The 16502-nt window shown below is 37.2% G+C and overlaps 1 protein-coding gene across 1 annotated transcript in view; it reads left to right on the top strand.

Annotated features, from left to right (window-relative positions):
- The window catches only part of LOC104527759 (alpha-mannosidase 2-like), a gene marked incomplete at both ends in the record, with an annotated part of 21615 nt that extends 5814 nt beyond the window's left edge, over positions 1-15801 (top strand). The window contains 4 exons of the mRNA XM_010171566.1: positions 5612-5726; positions 10612-10745; positions 11808-11949; positions 15668-15801. Of these exons, the coding sequence (XP_010169868.1) occupies positions 5612-5726; positions 10612-10745; positions 11808-11949; positions 15668-15801 (525 nt within the window). The remainder of the gene's footprint in view (positions 1-5611; positions 5727-10611; positions 10746-11807; positions 11950-15667) is intronic.
- Between the last annotated feature and the right edge of the window lie 701 nt (positions 15802-16502).

The following is a 16502-nucleotide window of genomic DNA, read 5'->3' as shown; positions in this document are numbered from 1 at the left end:
AGTGTTGGGTGGGGGCGGCGGGGGGGAAGGGGGGGTGTTTTTGGTAGTCGGGGAAGGGACCACCTTGTGAGAAGCTTTGCGAAAGCTTCCCTGGCTCCAGGGTGTACCCACCCATCCCAGGCTGAGCTAATTAGCACTAGAGAAACACCTCTGTGAATCCATATTTGTGAGGGGAAGGACTGTCTTGAAAAGAGGAAGGTGGAGGGAACCTGGAGAAGAGGCCATTGACCTGAACAAAAGACGACCATCAGCCTAAACAAAGAGACAGCTTCATTGCCAGGAGGAAGGAGGAGGGGGAGGGGGAGGGGGAGGACAGAGAAACTCAGACACCCAGTTCAACCCCATGGAGTAGGAGAAGAAAAAGGAAGTCTCTTGCAGCCCATGGAAGTTCAACAGCTGAGCAGAGACCCATGTGTAGGCCATGGAGGACTCCACGCTGGAGCAGAAAATAAAGACGTCAGAGTCACTCAATGCCAGAGACAAGTCAGAGATCATAATTCGTAAAGGATGTCCAACTATGGGCACAAAGAGTGAAGAGAAAAAAAGGGATAAAAGCTCTAACACTAGAAATCCTGTAGGACCAAAAAAAAAAGAGAAATCTCTTTTCTTATATCTTGTGCTAGTACATAAGTACCTGTAACAACTACTAGATACATAGACACAACTGCCTGAGGGAGAATAACAATTTCCCAGTCTGGGTTTACCAAAAAGTCCACTTTGATTCTGAAAAATTGATTTATAAAACAAGAAAATTAACCACTTATATTGATCTCACAAACACTTAGCATCTGACTCTTTGGAAAAAACTGTTTTATTCTATTCCCTATTGACACCGAACACAGTTAGTAAGGATGTGTGGTGGTTTAAACTCTGGTTTCCCCACCAGATGAGATGGGAAGAGAATCACAACAAAGGGGGCACAGATTAGGATGAGGACAGGGATGGCTCACTCACCAGTTATGGTCACAGGCAAAACAGATTCAACTTGAGGAAGAAAAATCAATTTAATTTGTTGCAATTCATCTAAGTAATGCAATGAGACATAACAACCACATCTTGCAACACCTTCCCCCACCCCTCCCTTCTTCCCAGGCTCAAATAATTTTGCTCCCAATTTCTCTACCTTTCCCCCCATCTTTCCTTTTTTTGTGCATGGAACAGATGCTTTCAGAAAGATCTCATGTCTCTTCATCTCAGATGACCTTGGACGCATTTTCTCAGGAACGTATGTTTCTGAAATTATAAAGACAACTAAATGAGTTCTGTTTGTTTCCAGCAAGCACTGTACTTCCAGGCATAAAGATACACTCGTTAGTGCAATGAGTGCATTCTTCCCGGGCTCAAATCACTTTGCTCCCGATGTCTCTACCTTCTTCTCCAGCGGCACGGGACAGGGAATGGGGGTTGCAGTCAGTTCACCTCTGCTGGTCTTCCCAGCATGAAAGTCCAGGAACAAGATGTTCCAACACGAGCTTCCCATGGAGTCACCCACCTCTTCGGGCTCAGCTCGCAGCTCCGGCATGGGTATGTCCACAGGCTGTGGACTCACCCCCCACTCTGGGGACCCATCTCCGCTCTGGCAGCAAGTGACTCTCGGGGTTCCAATTCCAGTCACACTTGCTCTCAGGCTCAACTTCTCTGCTCCAGCATGGAGTCTTCCATGGCCTGCATGTGGGCCTCCGTTCCCCCATTGAATCTCCATGGGCTGCAGAGGACTTCCTTTGTATTCTACTCCATGCAGTTGAACTGAGTGTCTCAAGGTTCTCTGTCCTTTCCCCTCCTCCTCTTTCCTCTGGCAACGAAGCTCTCTGTCTGTCTGTCTGTCCTTTGTTTAGGCTGATGGTTGTCTTTTGTTCAGGCCAATGGCCTCCTCCATGTTCTCTCCACCTTCTCCTTTTCAGGACAGTCCTTCCCCTCACAAATATGGATTTGCAGAGGCGTTTCTCTATTGCTAATTGGCTCAGCCTGGGCTGGGGGCTGCACCTTTGGAGCCAAGGGAGCTCTCAAAGCTTCTCACAAGGTGGCCCTTTCCCCACTACCAAAAAAATGCCCTCCCCGCCCAGCCCCCTCAAACCCAACACAAGGGGTAATCTGCTGTTGAGAAGCAACTTTTCTTGAAGGCTTTCTCATTAGTTTGGTTTTTTTTTAATCTCAGACATCTCAAGAGCAATTCAGTCTGTGCTGGAAAACTTTCCTCTGGGCATAGTTTATTTGACTTCCACACCAACAGTGTGCTGCACTGCGAGAAATTTCTAGACCACACTAAGATAGCAGTGCTTCACTTGACTACAAGGGGAAAGTCTTATTGCTTGAGCTTCGTGCCTTCAGGCTGCAATGTACGATGCCAGCTTCTGTGCAAGCCAGTAAATCTTTAACCTAAGGTATCTCGTCAGTTATCTCCACCCCCTGGTACTTTGGCACCTGATTTAATGTCAGGTATTTTTAAGATATCCTACAGAGCTATGGGATATTATTTTGCTCCAAGTATTGTCCCTTAAAATTTCTGGCTCGCTGCCTTTTTTTTTTCCCCTCCCCTTCCCCCACCCTTCCTTCAGGAGGACAGATTGTCATATTTTTCTTGAATATGAGTACTGAAAAATGGTTTCTGGCCCTTTGACCCATAGTTCTGTTATCCTGTTTCTGAAAATACTCTTTCCAAGCTCAACATAACCTACCACAGCAGGCTGCTGAATCTTGTACAGTGGAACTCATTCCAGTAGAGGGGAACAGATTTTATGATGACTATTCATTTTAACTGTTTATGGAATCTTGAGACTACCACTGGATATGAGAACAAAATATTTTTATTCCTAGTTTAAGGTCCGAGTAATCAGAGAATCCTTCATGATGAAAGGTCATTTAGTTCAGCCTCCTGCTCAAAGCAGAGTAAATACTGAATCTGGACCAGGGCTTTGTCCAATCAATTTTGTGAATAGCTCTATAATTGTTCCTTTCATTTAGAAAGGAAATTGGTTTGTGTCTGAATAGTAAGGGGCCTATTTCTGCATCTTAGGCAGATTTTAACATCAAAAGTATATTTCAGATCCAGGACTAGGATCATTTTAGGGGATTCTGTGCATCTCACCAAAGATCTTTACAATGATACTGTAGTAATTATACATTCAATGTGTAAAGATGTTTTCCTGCTTAAAAGCCTGATTCATTTAAATGTTTGCAATGTGGCAAACCTGGTCAATTATATCTTTATAAGTTCTAAACTCAGTATGTCTCTCAGTATGACAATCAGGAAATCACTTTGTAGGATTAGTGCTTTTCTAGGCACTGAATATGAATTATCAGGCTTCCCTGTTCTCCAAGTACCATGCTTTTTCTTCATTGTTCCTGTTTGCCCAACAATCAGGAAGTAACAGACATCCTTGAGAACTCAAATATATGACATATCTCTCCACTGTTTGTATCAGAAAGAACATGTCTAACCCCAAAATCCTCATGATAGCATGTGCTTTTGTAACTCTCCTTCCTTATTTGTACATTTTCCCTGCACTATGTCTAAATTAGAGACTTGAAAACTGGCTTTGATACGTTTCTCTCAATGCATGTGCTAGTGGAATCACAAATTATGATTTTAAAAAATAATTAATTTCAGATAATATCTGCAAAATTACACTGAATTCCTTTTCTTCCCTGACACCTCATCTTTCTGTATAGTCCAGAACAGTTAGATATGGTTGCCTTTATCTTCATCTGGGGAGCTGATCTGGCTGCTGGTGCAGCACGGAGACTTGAGTGTGTGAAATTAGTGTTTGTGGCAATATCCCAGAATCTGAGAGCTGTTAAACACATCTCATTTCAGCTTTCTACTTCTATGGGAACAATGTATTTTGGTAGTTCTTGTCAGTGTCACCATCATGTTTTATACTAAGCTCCATGAAACAGAGTTCCTCCAAGTATTTTTTTTTTTCACCTTTTGTTAAAAAAAAAAAAAAAAAAAAAAATCAGGTAATTTTTTATTTTTTTAAATAAGTGCACAGCCTTTTGCATTCCTTTGTCACTCATCCAGCATTTCTCTGTTTTGCTGGTTTGGTCCTGGATAGCTCCAGTGAGAGCCCTAGTGAGAAATCTTACAAACAACAGAAGTAAGCCCATAAGATAGGTGTTGCTTTGCTAACAGAATATATTTGGTGAACTGCTGTTGATATAAGTAGTGTTCTCCTAGGTAATAATCAGCGAGGGTAGTTGCTTGGCCTGAAGACCTCAGGTTTCTCAGTTAGTTTTCTGAGAGTTCCTTTAGCTGCTGTTTCAGTCTTTCCTTGCTAACCTGAGGATCTTCATGCCACTCTACCCTGCAGGTAGGATTTTGAAGGGTTTGATTATTCCACTTTCCTTTCTGTCTGAATCTTTAAGAATAAATAGGTGAATAGAAAGGCAGGCTTTTAGTCCCTGTAAGTCTCTTTCAGTTTCTTTTCGTATACAATTCTTCTTGAAGTCTTCTCTGTGAATATACATACATTTATATGCTCAAAGAAGAAAATTGGACAATATGTACCTGTACTTATTCTTCTCTGACATGTTCTGTCTGTGTGTATGTAATCTTAATTTCCTCTCTTCCTCAAGATACATTTGTTCTTTGGTTTCCTTGCTTGAGAAGACAGAGTATGCTCTGTCCTTCTTATGACACTGGTCTATACAGGAGGAGTACAACCACCCTCTAAGAGCTTTCTGCTTAGATCCATCTGAGTAACATGTTTTTCATGTATTTTGTTGAGTTTTTGTGAGTGAAGTCTTTATTCATTGCTGTTGCACTATACTAATAGTTGCATGTGTTATATTCTCATTTTTGGCTTTGTACATGCTTAATATTTAACCCATTTTTACCTTTGTAGCCATCTATGCATTTTTATATATCATATACAGTTCAGTTTGAGATCAGCTGTTTTGAAAAAAAGTCATTGCTTAGCTGAGACTCAGGATATTGAGAATACATGGAAAAATAATTTTCTTAATCTCTTTGGTTTTTGAGAGACATTGGTAAGCAGCCAGGGAGGTTCCTTAATTGTTCCCAGCTCTACCCTGCATTCTAGGGTGGTCCTCTGGCAACTGTTTCTGCTTTTGATAAAGAAAAATCTTCCTTTTTCACTTTCAAAATGATCTGCAAACTGATCCACAAGACAGGGTAGAGGCAGCTTTCCTCATGCAGTGTGTACCACTGATGCAGTGAACTGTGAGCAAACCCAACAGACAGTTAAACCATCTGCCACAGGTTATGAAACTACAGTATTTGATTACTGGTTAGCAAGTATAATTTTACTAGGAAAAAAAAAAACCTCAATCCATTTGTTTGCAATATTAATACATTGCTCTGTTTGTCTGTAGGCCTTGTTTCCATTAGTCCTCATAAATACCTGTGAGATGCATAATGAGGGTTATGGCATTTTTAGCTAAAGGAAACATGAGGCTCTGAGAGAAGTTACTAGATTTCAGATTTAGGAGTTAACTTTGAAATTCCCAGTTTTTAGACTAGACTTAGGTATAGAACAGTTTAAAAAATTAAAAGACTATTTAATATTTATTAAATACTTTGTTTTATTCATACTACTTTTATGCAAAACTTTCAAAATTATTATTCTAACTTTCTATTTTCTTTTTGTAGCCTTACATTTTTACAGATCCACCTACCATAAGAGTTGCTCATGGGAGGATTTTCTCAGAAGTTGTATGTTTTTTCCACCATGTGACACATACCATGCGACTGTATAATGTCCAGGGTAAGACCTGCAAAGTTCTGTCTCTCTCAGCAGTTATTTTCCATCATTAGAGTCTTGGACTCTATCTTTCTTTTTAATGTTTAAATGCGCTTCTGAACTAGTGCAGAGTTCATCAGATTAAAGTCTTTTCTGGGTCCAGTGCACCATGATCCCTTTCTGAGCATCATGGTAGTCATTAAGCTGGCACGCTTAAACTTAACAGATTTGTTGGACATACATCTCAGTATTAGGAAATTTTATAGTATAAATTACCTGCAAGGGGGTCCTGAACTTTACTGGGTCATCTGAATGCTGTAGGTAGCTGTAAATTAAGAAAATTAGGAAAAAAAATTTAGAAATATCTTTAAGATGGTATAAAAACGTAGTTTCTGTCATAGCTTCATACTCATTAATGGAGTTACAACAATATCTTCTCTAAAGTCACAAAAAATGTAAAGTTATTTGTTAGTGGTATTAATAGTAAAGTCTAGTTTACTCCACAACTGTAGACATGCTTTAGATACTTGTGAGCTTCCTTTTTATGTCCTTTATCTGCTTGGAAGAGCTTGTGACAGAGTTGTCTGTGTTTGTTGAGAGGCACTATCACTGAACACTGGCTTATTGACTCTTAGGACATAACTTCATATCAGTTTTGCTTTCTTTTCCTTCAGTAAGGCTTTCATTTTTTGTTTCTCTGCTGTTTAAGTACTGATTTCCAAGAAAATTCTAGAAAAACAGTAACTTTGGAAACTCTGTACCCTTCCAAATGTGATGATGAAATTGTCCAGTGAAAGCTAAAAGATGGAGCAAATCATGGTGCAATTGTATAAACTTGTTTTCCTGTAGCAACTTGACTTAAATGCTTAGGTGTATCTTTTTGTAATTGAAGTTGGAAACATACCTTTTCAGTTGTTCATCTGTTTGTATTTACTCTATTGGAATTTTTCTGAAATACAGAAGCATTGGCTAATATTTTCAACGCCTGAAGGATTTTGAACATATTTTGTATTTACTTTTACTGTAGGTGTAAATATTGTCTGCATGGTTTTAAAAATCTTATTTATCATAATTTTTTTTTCTTAACACCTTAAAAAAAATAATGGAGCTATAAGTACTTTGAAAGTCTCTCTTGCTTTTTTCCTTATTTCTTTTAGGTTTCAAAAATAGTATTGCTACTTTACAGTTCCACAGAACTAATCTGTTTGATTATTCTTTTTAGTTGTAGTGTATTTCTTGTTAGAACTAAAATTGATTCAGATGGCTCATTTTTTATGATTTAAGTGTATACTTAGAAGTTTGATGTTGCTAGTGTTTACCCATATGCCATAAACTGATCAGAGTTCAGTTGCCAGGTCGCCTGATATAGCAATTCTAGATCAAACTCTGGAACACATTCCTTATGAATACAAACCAAGGTGTTATATAGTAATTTGTTGTTGAAGATCCTGAGAAAACATGTTTATATTCAAGATTATATTTTTTGGTTTTATGTTACCAATATATAAAATGGGCTTTGATGAAAAAAAAAGGGTACCTGGAGATCAAGATGTACTAGATTGCCAAAAATGTGAAAAATTACTTTGCTGTGTGTGTTTCACTAAATTAAACTTATTAGCAAGGAGGGAACTTAAATAAGGAAGATGTTTACTGTAATGAAGAAGAGGGCGAAAAGCCTGAAAAAACCCTGGAAATTCTCACTTTTGGTTAGGGTACGGTTGTTTGATTTTTTTAAATGGATTTTTTTGTAATACTTCCTTTTCTGTAATTCATTAATAAGTACCTACCAGAAGTATGTTACTTCCATTTCATAGTTCACAGAAAATGAATTGTCAGTGAAAATCACTTGCTTGCCAGTTCCTAACACATAAATTTATCTTTCGAGTGCACTATCTATTTTTTCTTTTCTTTATTTTTTAAAAATAATTTTTAATTCATCATACTGTTTCAGTACTTATACCATTACTTATCCAGTCATCATGGTGCAGTCCTGTACCATGTTCCCAGCTTTTACAAGGTAAAATGATGCAATTGTTTTATATATTTTCTCTGTTTACTTTTATAGTCTGTTTTTATTTTAATTTCTTTATATGAAGTGGCCTTTTTCAAAGTTTAGAAATGTATGGCTTTGCATCATTGTTTTGCTGAGGTCTGTTTCCTAGGCTTTGTGAGGGAAGCTATTTGTATAGCATTTCTTCAATTGAAATAAAGTATCTTGATGTCTTACTACATATATACAGTAATAAAGCATGTGGAGATAAATAAAAATGTGTATGTATATACATACATTTTATTTTTAAATAAAGTCCTAATACTCCTTTTGTGACCTACCTGCTTGCCAGGGGGTGGAAAATGTGATTGTGTGGGTAATCCTACTGTTGGACAGTACTTCTGAGTTCTACAGTTTCTTCAGCAGTTTTGGTATAACATTGCTTTTTCGAGTTTTGGCTTTAGAAATCTGTTGATTCGAAGCAGAAAATGTGCTGGCTTGACAACTCTGTTCAGTAATTGACCAATGAGTGATTCTTAACTTTTTGTGGTTCAATTGGCATGTGGCTTTGATATCAGGGTGATTTTGTTAATCTTTTTATCAGAAGCTTCTTATGTTTCATTATCTTTGTAATTATTTTTTTGTATTAACTCAAATTATGCATAAAAGAGTTGAGATTAATTCATGGTCTGTTCATTTTAGAATTGTAAACTAAAATATTGTATCTTTGTTCAATGTAATTGTACTTTAATAGTGCTACTTCAAAACAGCTGGAAAATCTATAACTAAGCATCAAAAGTGGAGCATATAGATCCACTTTTTCCAGACTAGGTCTGGGAAAATGGAAGTAATTACCTGAACTGAATGTTTTTTATTTAGTACTGTAGTATAATACCCGTTGGTAAAAGTTAACATTTTAACAGTTCCTGGTACTGCTGCACGTGGTATTCAGATTTTTAAAAAGATGAGAAAGCAAATACAGAGCTTGACATCCTCCTCATTCAAGTGACAAAATCGCAGCCCCAACTGCATTTTACATACTAAATAATAGCATAAAAATTGAAGCAGTCAGACACTTGAAGTATTTCATTGTGTAAAGGTTCAGTGTTTGTTTTAGAATTTGAGAAAGACCTTCTTAAGAAAACTATTACAACATGCCTTCAAAGAGAACTGCTAAAAAAATTTGAAAACTGTATGTGGAGAAGGAAAAAGAGGTTGTGCTAACCTCTGTGCATATGCTCAGGAATCTAGAAATTTTATTCAAAGATATGTTATCCTTCTGCAAAAGATTTTACCATTCAGGAACCCAAACTGATGAGCATGCCTCTGGTTCGTGTGAGTTGATACACAGTGAACTGTTGGGGAAAAAAAAAGTATTTGGTATCTAATATTTTTAAATAGTGCCTTAATGTTTTAGAGGAATAAGTTGGTTAATGATTCCCTCACTTTCTACTGTCCTCTGTTTACAACCCCTCTGTTGTGGTTTAACCCCAGATGGTAATTAAGCCCCACACAGCTGCTTGCCCACTCCCCCCCAGTGGGATGGGGGAAGAGAACTGGAAGACTAAAAGTGAGAAAACTCATGTGTTGGGATAAGGACAGTTTAATAGGTAAAGCAAAAGCTGTGCACACAAGCGAAGCAAAACAAGGAATTCATTCACTCCTCCCCATCAGCAGGCAGGTGTTGAGCCATCTCCAAGAAAGCAGAGCTCTGTCAGGCAGAATGGTTACTTGGGAAGACATATGCCATCACTCCAAACATCTCCAAGCTTTATATGTAGACTATGACATTATATGAATATATAGAGTAGTATATATATGAATAGATAGCATAGAATATCCCTTTGATCAGTTGGGGTCAGCTGTCCCTTATGCACTACCAGTCTGCTCGCTGATGGGGTGGTGTGAGAAGCAGAAAAGGCCTTGGCTCTGTGTAAGCACTGCTCAGCAATAACAAAGACATCTCTGCATTATCAATGCTGTTCTCAGCACAAATCTAAAATGTAGTCCTGTACCAGCTACTAGAATAAAATTGACTCTATCCCAGCTAAATCCAGCACACTGTCAGACAAGCACAATGTAATTTCGTCTCACTACAAAGGGATATTTCATATCTCTGTTCTGCTTGGTGGAATTCTTTTCACAATTGTTAGTCCCTTTACACTACAGAAAGGGTAGAAGTGATCAAGCTGAATGATGGTATGATTCCAGTCCAAACTGTCTGAAACTGAAAAGGTCAGATTATTATTAAAGGTATTTAAATTTCTGTGTGAGGCAGTGTAGAAAAAAAAAAAAAAAAAGCTGACTGAACATCTGTCTGCATTTTCAGATACTTAATCCTTCTTTTAATAAATAGGCATCTTTTTTCCTGTCAGCAAAGATTTGTGTCCTGAGTGTGGTCATATTAGTGTGCGGCTTCTTAATTCGCTGTCCTTAAGGAAAGTTTCTCCCTCTTTTGGTTAAAACAGCTGACCAGTTTCCTACTTAGTGGAACAGTTACTGTCAAGAAGCTGGTAACTTCATTCTTGTCTGTGAATGGCAATAACCACATAAGAGAGAAGGGGAGAGTGTGAATGCCTAGGTCTTGCTCCAGCATATTACCTGCTGTTAAAGACAGCACTTAACAGCTGATTCCTACTGATTTACCAGAACCACTTTGGTTCTTACCGTGAATTGCTTCTGTTCTACTTTAGTAAAAGTTTCAGACTGTCTGTTCAATGAGTATTGAATTAGAAGTACTGCTATATCATATGGTACATAACTGAACTGTCTTCAAATATCTGATAACAGATAAATAACAGAAAAGGAAAACTAGCAGGGGAAAACTAGATCACCGTGTTCTGTTAGCATAGGCATTCTTATATATGTGGCAATTGCTTTTAAAATTTTAGATATTTTAAGTGCATCTTTTTCATGTAGGTTTGGAAGGCCAGTCTCTTGAAGTTTCCAATATTGTGGATATTAGAGGAGAATATAATCGTGAGCTTGCAATGAGGATTTCATCTGACATAAACAGTCAAAATAGATTTTATACTGATCTTAATGGATATCAGGTAATTATTGTCTATGAATTATGAAAGCCTAGGGTCTCTGGTTTTGACTGTCTTAATACTTCTGATCGTAAAGCATTAAAAAGCTTTAAAAATTTATCTAATATAAAATTTTATTTAGACCAGATGACATAGCAACTGTTTTGTTTCAAGGAGTTTGTTAAAGATTCCTTTGTATTTTTTTTAACTTAAGAATTGTAATACAGCAAGTTATGACAAGCCACCGTGTAGTTACTTCTATATCTGCATGTCTTCTTTCCCCTGTGCTTTGCCTATTTAATTAGAGCCCCTTGGGTAGCACAACACTAGATGTGCATAAAGTCCAGCAACTCAGACCTAGAGAACAACTGTGTCCTGCTGTGGTGGAAATAAGTGATGTATTTTTTGGAGTTTAATAGTTTGTTCTATTGGTAATGCATCTGACGAAATTTAGCGTGACTGTTTCCTTAACTTAGATTCTGCAGCACACACAAAAGAAAGAAAATTCTATTTTATTTACCTTTCTTCTTTGCTAAAAAGGGTTTTGCAAATACACTGAAAACTATATCTGCTGAGTAAGAGACTACTGTTTATCCAGTTAGTGTGTGTACTGTTTCCTGCATTTTGCTGGAAATAGTAAAGTGAATATTTAAACATGAAAATAATTTTAATACTACTATTTATTTGTCATGTACCATACAAGAATTACACTAGCACTTTAGTAAGTTCCCGTTATAAACCAACAATTCCTTTTCTGCTGCCTTGAATCTATTCAATACTTGCTCTCTAGAGGAGAAAAAATTTTCTCTTGTTTTATAACTGTGATTATTCCTTTTTTTGTAGGTCTCTTTGATGATTCTTTCAGGTTTTTTTAAATATTCTTTGATCTAAAAGTGCATTGAAGTTATCATTTCCAAAGTAGTAATTTTAGCTACGAATCTCCAAAACCCTAAATAATGTAGTTGAGTGAATACTTTTTTTGCCAGTTGTGCTTCTAAAGCACATGGGATAAATGTCTGAAAAGGTCTTTGAAATTTAAATGCATAAAAAGACTAGATTTTATTGAAGTTTGTGTTCATATTGCAGATCCAGCCCAGACTGACGACGAGCAAATTGCCCCTTCAAGCAAATGTCTATCCTATGACTACAATGGCTTACATCCAAGATGTTGGCGCTCGTTTGACACTTCATTCAGCTCAATCTCTAGGTGTTGCAAGCTTGAAAAATGGTAAGTATAAGATGACAGATACTATAAACGCCTATCCTTCATGGTTATTGGAAATGGTTAATTCAGATATTGCCATACCTAATAGCATCTGAAGAAAGGAAATACATTTCTCCAACTCTGACAAGTTTTAGAATATGTCCATAAGGGAGGAGGTAGAAGTTGTTTCCACATGAGATCCTGGCATCTTCAATGGAAGCTCTGTCTCAAACTAGAGACAGAGGAAAGAGATCATGAAAAAGACAAAATGTGAAATAAATTGTCAGGACCAGGTATTTTTCATTAAGAACTCTGACGGAACTCAAGTACGAAACAGTAAAACTGAGTGGTTTGTTCTCTTTTGTACTGGTCTGGTAGCAGGGGGCTTAAGATGGGTAATGTGATGCTGATCATGTTTTTTTATTTGTTTGCTTGCTTAAGGGCAGAAAGCACTAGTCTTAAGGTATACACAGTATAGTCTAATGTCCCTGTCTAGGAAAACAAGAGCAGCTTTTTTAAATACTAGAATTAACTGAAATAAAGGAGAAAAATGATCCTGAGTAAGAACTGACATACTTCTGAAGCTAAATAGTACCTCACAAATTTAATGGAGTACTTTGAAAAAGCTGATAAATATGTTGACAAGGAAATTCAGTTCATATTATGAATTCCAAAATGGACACAGTCTTGTCCCTCACAGCAGAGAATGTTATGATGAATGGCCTGGAGGGCTGGGAACAGAGGTCAGTTGTTTAGTCTATACTGCTACCAGAATGAGGAGGCATTCAAATAAAGCTAGTAAGTAGTGGGCAAAATTGAGGTATGTAATTCATAATTTAAGATGTATAATTCCTTGCTGTAATATATTATGAGTTTAAGTTTACAGGGTTTTGAAAAGCAACAGAATTAATACTTAGAAGAAAAGAAGCCCATCAGAAACTATGCCAAAACCTATTCCCAGTTTCTTTTCAGAAAAATGTCATATTAATGTCTGTTCTGTCAAAAGGTTAATACTGTACTAGATTGATGGCAGTGTTAGCAAACCTAATTCATTTTAGGGCAAAGAGTTAACACTGGCCTATAGACCGATGCTTTAATAAAAACTAAAACCAGAGTGGAAAATATCAGCCTTTTGTTCTAAGACCACCTGATACAAGATCCCAAACACATTTTTTCATGCCTTCCTTTGCTAGAAACTAAATTGCCTTTGGCCTGTTCTTGTGAATGAACTTGTCACCGCCAAATGTCTGTAGGCACTTGTTACATAAGTAATGGCGACTAAATTAATGTGCAGAGACTTCGTTACCTTGTAATACTGTCTGTATTTGTTCAATCCTAGTCTCTGCATCACAGAATAATGCAACATCTAAGTCCACAGAGACTCCTGCTCACTATCTTCAAGTTAGGGAAGTTAAGGCTAGTGGTGTTTGCTATATTGCAGTTAAGTATCAGGGAGAAACTGACTTTCTGTGAGCATTGGTTTTAAACCAGTCAGAGGACATTAGAGGCTTTTCCCCTACTCCAGTTAAATAAAAGAGCAAAAGATGTATCTCATACCTGGTCATGGCATTAATTTCTTAACTATGTCTCTTTGGCAAACTCTAATATGTTACTCAAGGTTAAGAGATAGTTAGCTATATCAAATACTTACTCTTCACCCACTTAAAAAAAGGAGGAGAATGTATTCATCTGACTTGTCATTAGGGAATATTTCATGAAACGACTGTGTTTATTATCTTTGTCCTGAGAACATGTTGAACTCCTTGAAAGAGAACCAAAATGAAGCTGAAGGTTCTGTGGCTGCTGAAAGTCATAATGCTTCATGACACTTCTTTTGAAGGCCTTCAGGATCTCAAAGGGATCCTGGAAGAAAAATCAAAAATATTACAGTTTAGGCAAGCACCTTCAGTAGCTGTGTGTCTGAGACTGTGTGTCTCAAGGCATAACCCACCATCTGGGATTTATATGAACAGCCAATTATTTCTCACTCCTCATTCTTGGATTAGAGATAGGTGGAGCAGTTAGTTAACTCTCATGCTGTTAGGTTATCTCAGCAATATGGAGCAGGATTTCTCACTGTATTGTCATCAGTCTTTAACATCAGCTTCTAAAAGACTGTAAAGTACATATACCACTACTTTATTACTACTTTTTATCCCTCTTCCCATTTGTGGGATTGGATGTATAATCATTTTTTAATGTTGGATGGTGAATATCCTCCACTTCGTAAATTCCACTGTCATTTAGAGGTGGACTTCCCTGCAGTCTGGCAGATAATTGTTGGGCTAGCAGGGATCACTTATGTCCTGAAGCTTCATGCAATACACTTATACCGTTTTTAAGCCCAAAATTTCCCTAAAAAAGTTTTTTTTCATTTTTGATCCACTTATGAAATGTTTTTTATCTCTAACAGCACTGATCATTTGTTTGTATTTGCTGTTCAAAATCACCTTAAGAGTCATAAAGCTTTATTTTGTCAACCTTCATTATCCTAACTTCTTAAAGAATGTTGGAAATGCAGATAGGTAGTTTTGGATCTAGATCTTCTAAGTTGTGTTTGAAAACTTTGACAAAGGTTTATCATAAGTTTATCTTTCTTACTGTGTTTCTAGCTTTTTTCAGAGACTTTATCATAGCTGCCTGTCAGCCCATGTTTGTACAGCGATCCACAATGACCAGCAATTTAAGTCAAAGTCCTAGCCTCATGCCTTAGTTCAAAATGGTAGTTTGTTTCTTACTCATTGCCAAGTGACTTCTGTCCTGGATGCACAAAATCTGTTTTCATTTGAGGGAAGGGAAGAAGAAGCATTTAGGAAAATTGGATAAGTATTTCTAAAACAATGAAGAAGTATAAAAGAGACTGCCTTACTAAGCAGCCTTTTCTAGTAGCTTAAATTGTGCAGTTCTTATTTAGGAAACAAGTACTTCAATCTTCCAGTTTTATTTAGGAAACAAGTACACTTGCTTGAAGATTCAGTGTGCAAAAACTGTAACAGCCTTAATTACGTGCCCTGAACTTGTTTCCCTCTGGAGATATAAACTTGAAAAGATATTAACTTCTTCTTCCGTAAAGCTGTTTATGATTTAACATCGTGATTAAAGAGCTATTCTGAATGGCAATGTTACAGTTCATTATAAACTCAGAACTTTATACTCAGTGTTCATCTGGTGCAAGGTTCTTTCCTACTCCCACAACTGAAAATAGCCTTACAGTAAGGAGTGGTTGTGAGTATTTATATACTCATATCACTTACCTGTTTTTACTTCTGCCTCCAACTGTGAAACAAAAATTTTAAAATGAAAAAAATGTATTTGGGAGGTGCGCTCTTTTATGGAGTGTAAGATGAAGACAGTTCCTCTGCAGAAGGTCTCTCCATACAGCTGCTGCTACCTGGGGTGATTTTCCTCTTTGATGCTTGATATGCCAAGTATCCTTGCTATGAATAACACTTAACAGTAATAACTTTTCATGCTAAACTTCTGCTTAGACTCTTATTCTTAAAATTTGCAGGACCTTCTGCTGAAAGCCTTGTAAAAAGTCTTTGAAAGGCTGTAAACAGCCAAAGTCCAAAGGTATTAACTTTTCATAATCAGTCCTAACAATATTGATCTGTTATTACTCTTCCATATGCAAGAGAAAAAATGTGATTCATTATAAGTTGTATTTTAGGGTGTTTTTCTTATGTTTAATAGAAGCTTTACATATTCTTGAACCAGTACAATCCCTGTATTGCTCTCTCAGGTCAGTTGGAAGTGATCATGGATCGTCGACTTATGCAGGATGACAACCGTGGCCTTGGACAAGGTGTCCAAGATAACAAGATAACAGCTAATGTCTTTCGACTTCTGCTGGAAAAAAGACATGGAACAGATGTGGTAGGATTCACTGTCTGGATTTTTCTGCCTAATTAAGATACAAATATTTATTTCTGTTGCAGCAGCAGTGAACTCAGTAAAGAAATTACTCCATGAGCAGTAGACCTAAGGAAACATAGCTTCCAAGGGAATTTTGTCAGCTCGCTTTTGCATATTCTCATTTTAAAGACTTCATCTTTCACTTTTCCTCGCACAAATACCAGCAGTGTCTGCTTTCTCACTCACACTTCAACACATTACTAGGGTACTGACTGTTGTGAAAGTCTCTTCTTTTTTCTTTCTTTTTTTTATTTTTTTGTTGAGGAAGCTTTTAAAAAATTGCTAATTAGTGAGACTTCTGCTTCTTAACAAAGTTAACTGAATCTGGACGGAGGTTGACAAATTATTTCAGATGATTGAGTATGTTACCGAAAACTCGGAGTAAAGAACTTATCGACACCAATGTGATGTAGATAAGCAGACACTTCTTTATTGATGGCCGGGTGCGCAGGGGAATGCTCTCACCAACAATGCACACCAAGCCCCAAAAACATACATCTTATATAGAACTTATTCATGCATATCCATTAAGTACTCATACATAAACATATCGTTTCCCAGAAATCATTTACATACTCTCCTCCTAGTTCCGATTATGCGCAATAAAAGCTAGAAATGTCTGGAAATGGGTCTGGGGTGCAATAGGAGTAGGTGGTCCAAGA

This window comes from Antrostomus carolinensis, unplaced genomic scaffold (assembly GCF_000700745.2).
Source record: "Antrostomus carolinensis isolate BGI_N321 unplaced genomic scaffold, ASM70074v2 scaffold3357, whole genome shotgun sequence".
NCBI classification, from domain to species: domain Eukaryota; kingdom Metazoa; phylum Chordata; class Aves; order Caprimulgiformes; family Caprimulgidae; genus Antrostomus; species Antrostomus carolinensis.
The sequence above is the reverse complement of the archived record's forward strand: the minus strand, read 5'-3'. Positions and strand labels throughout refer to the sequence as shown.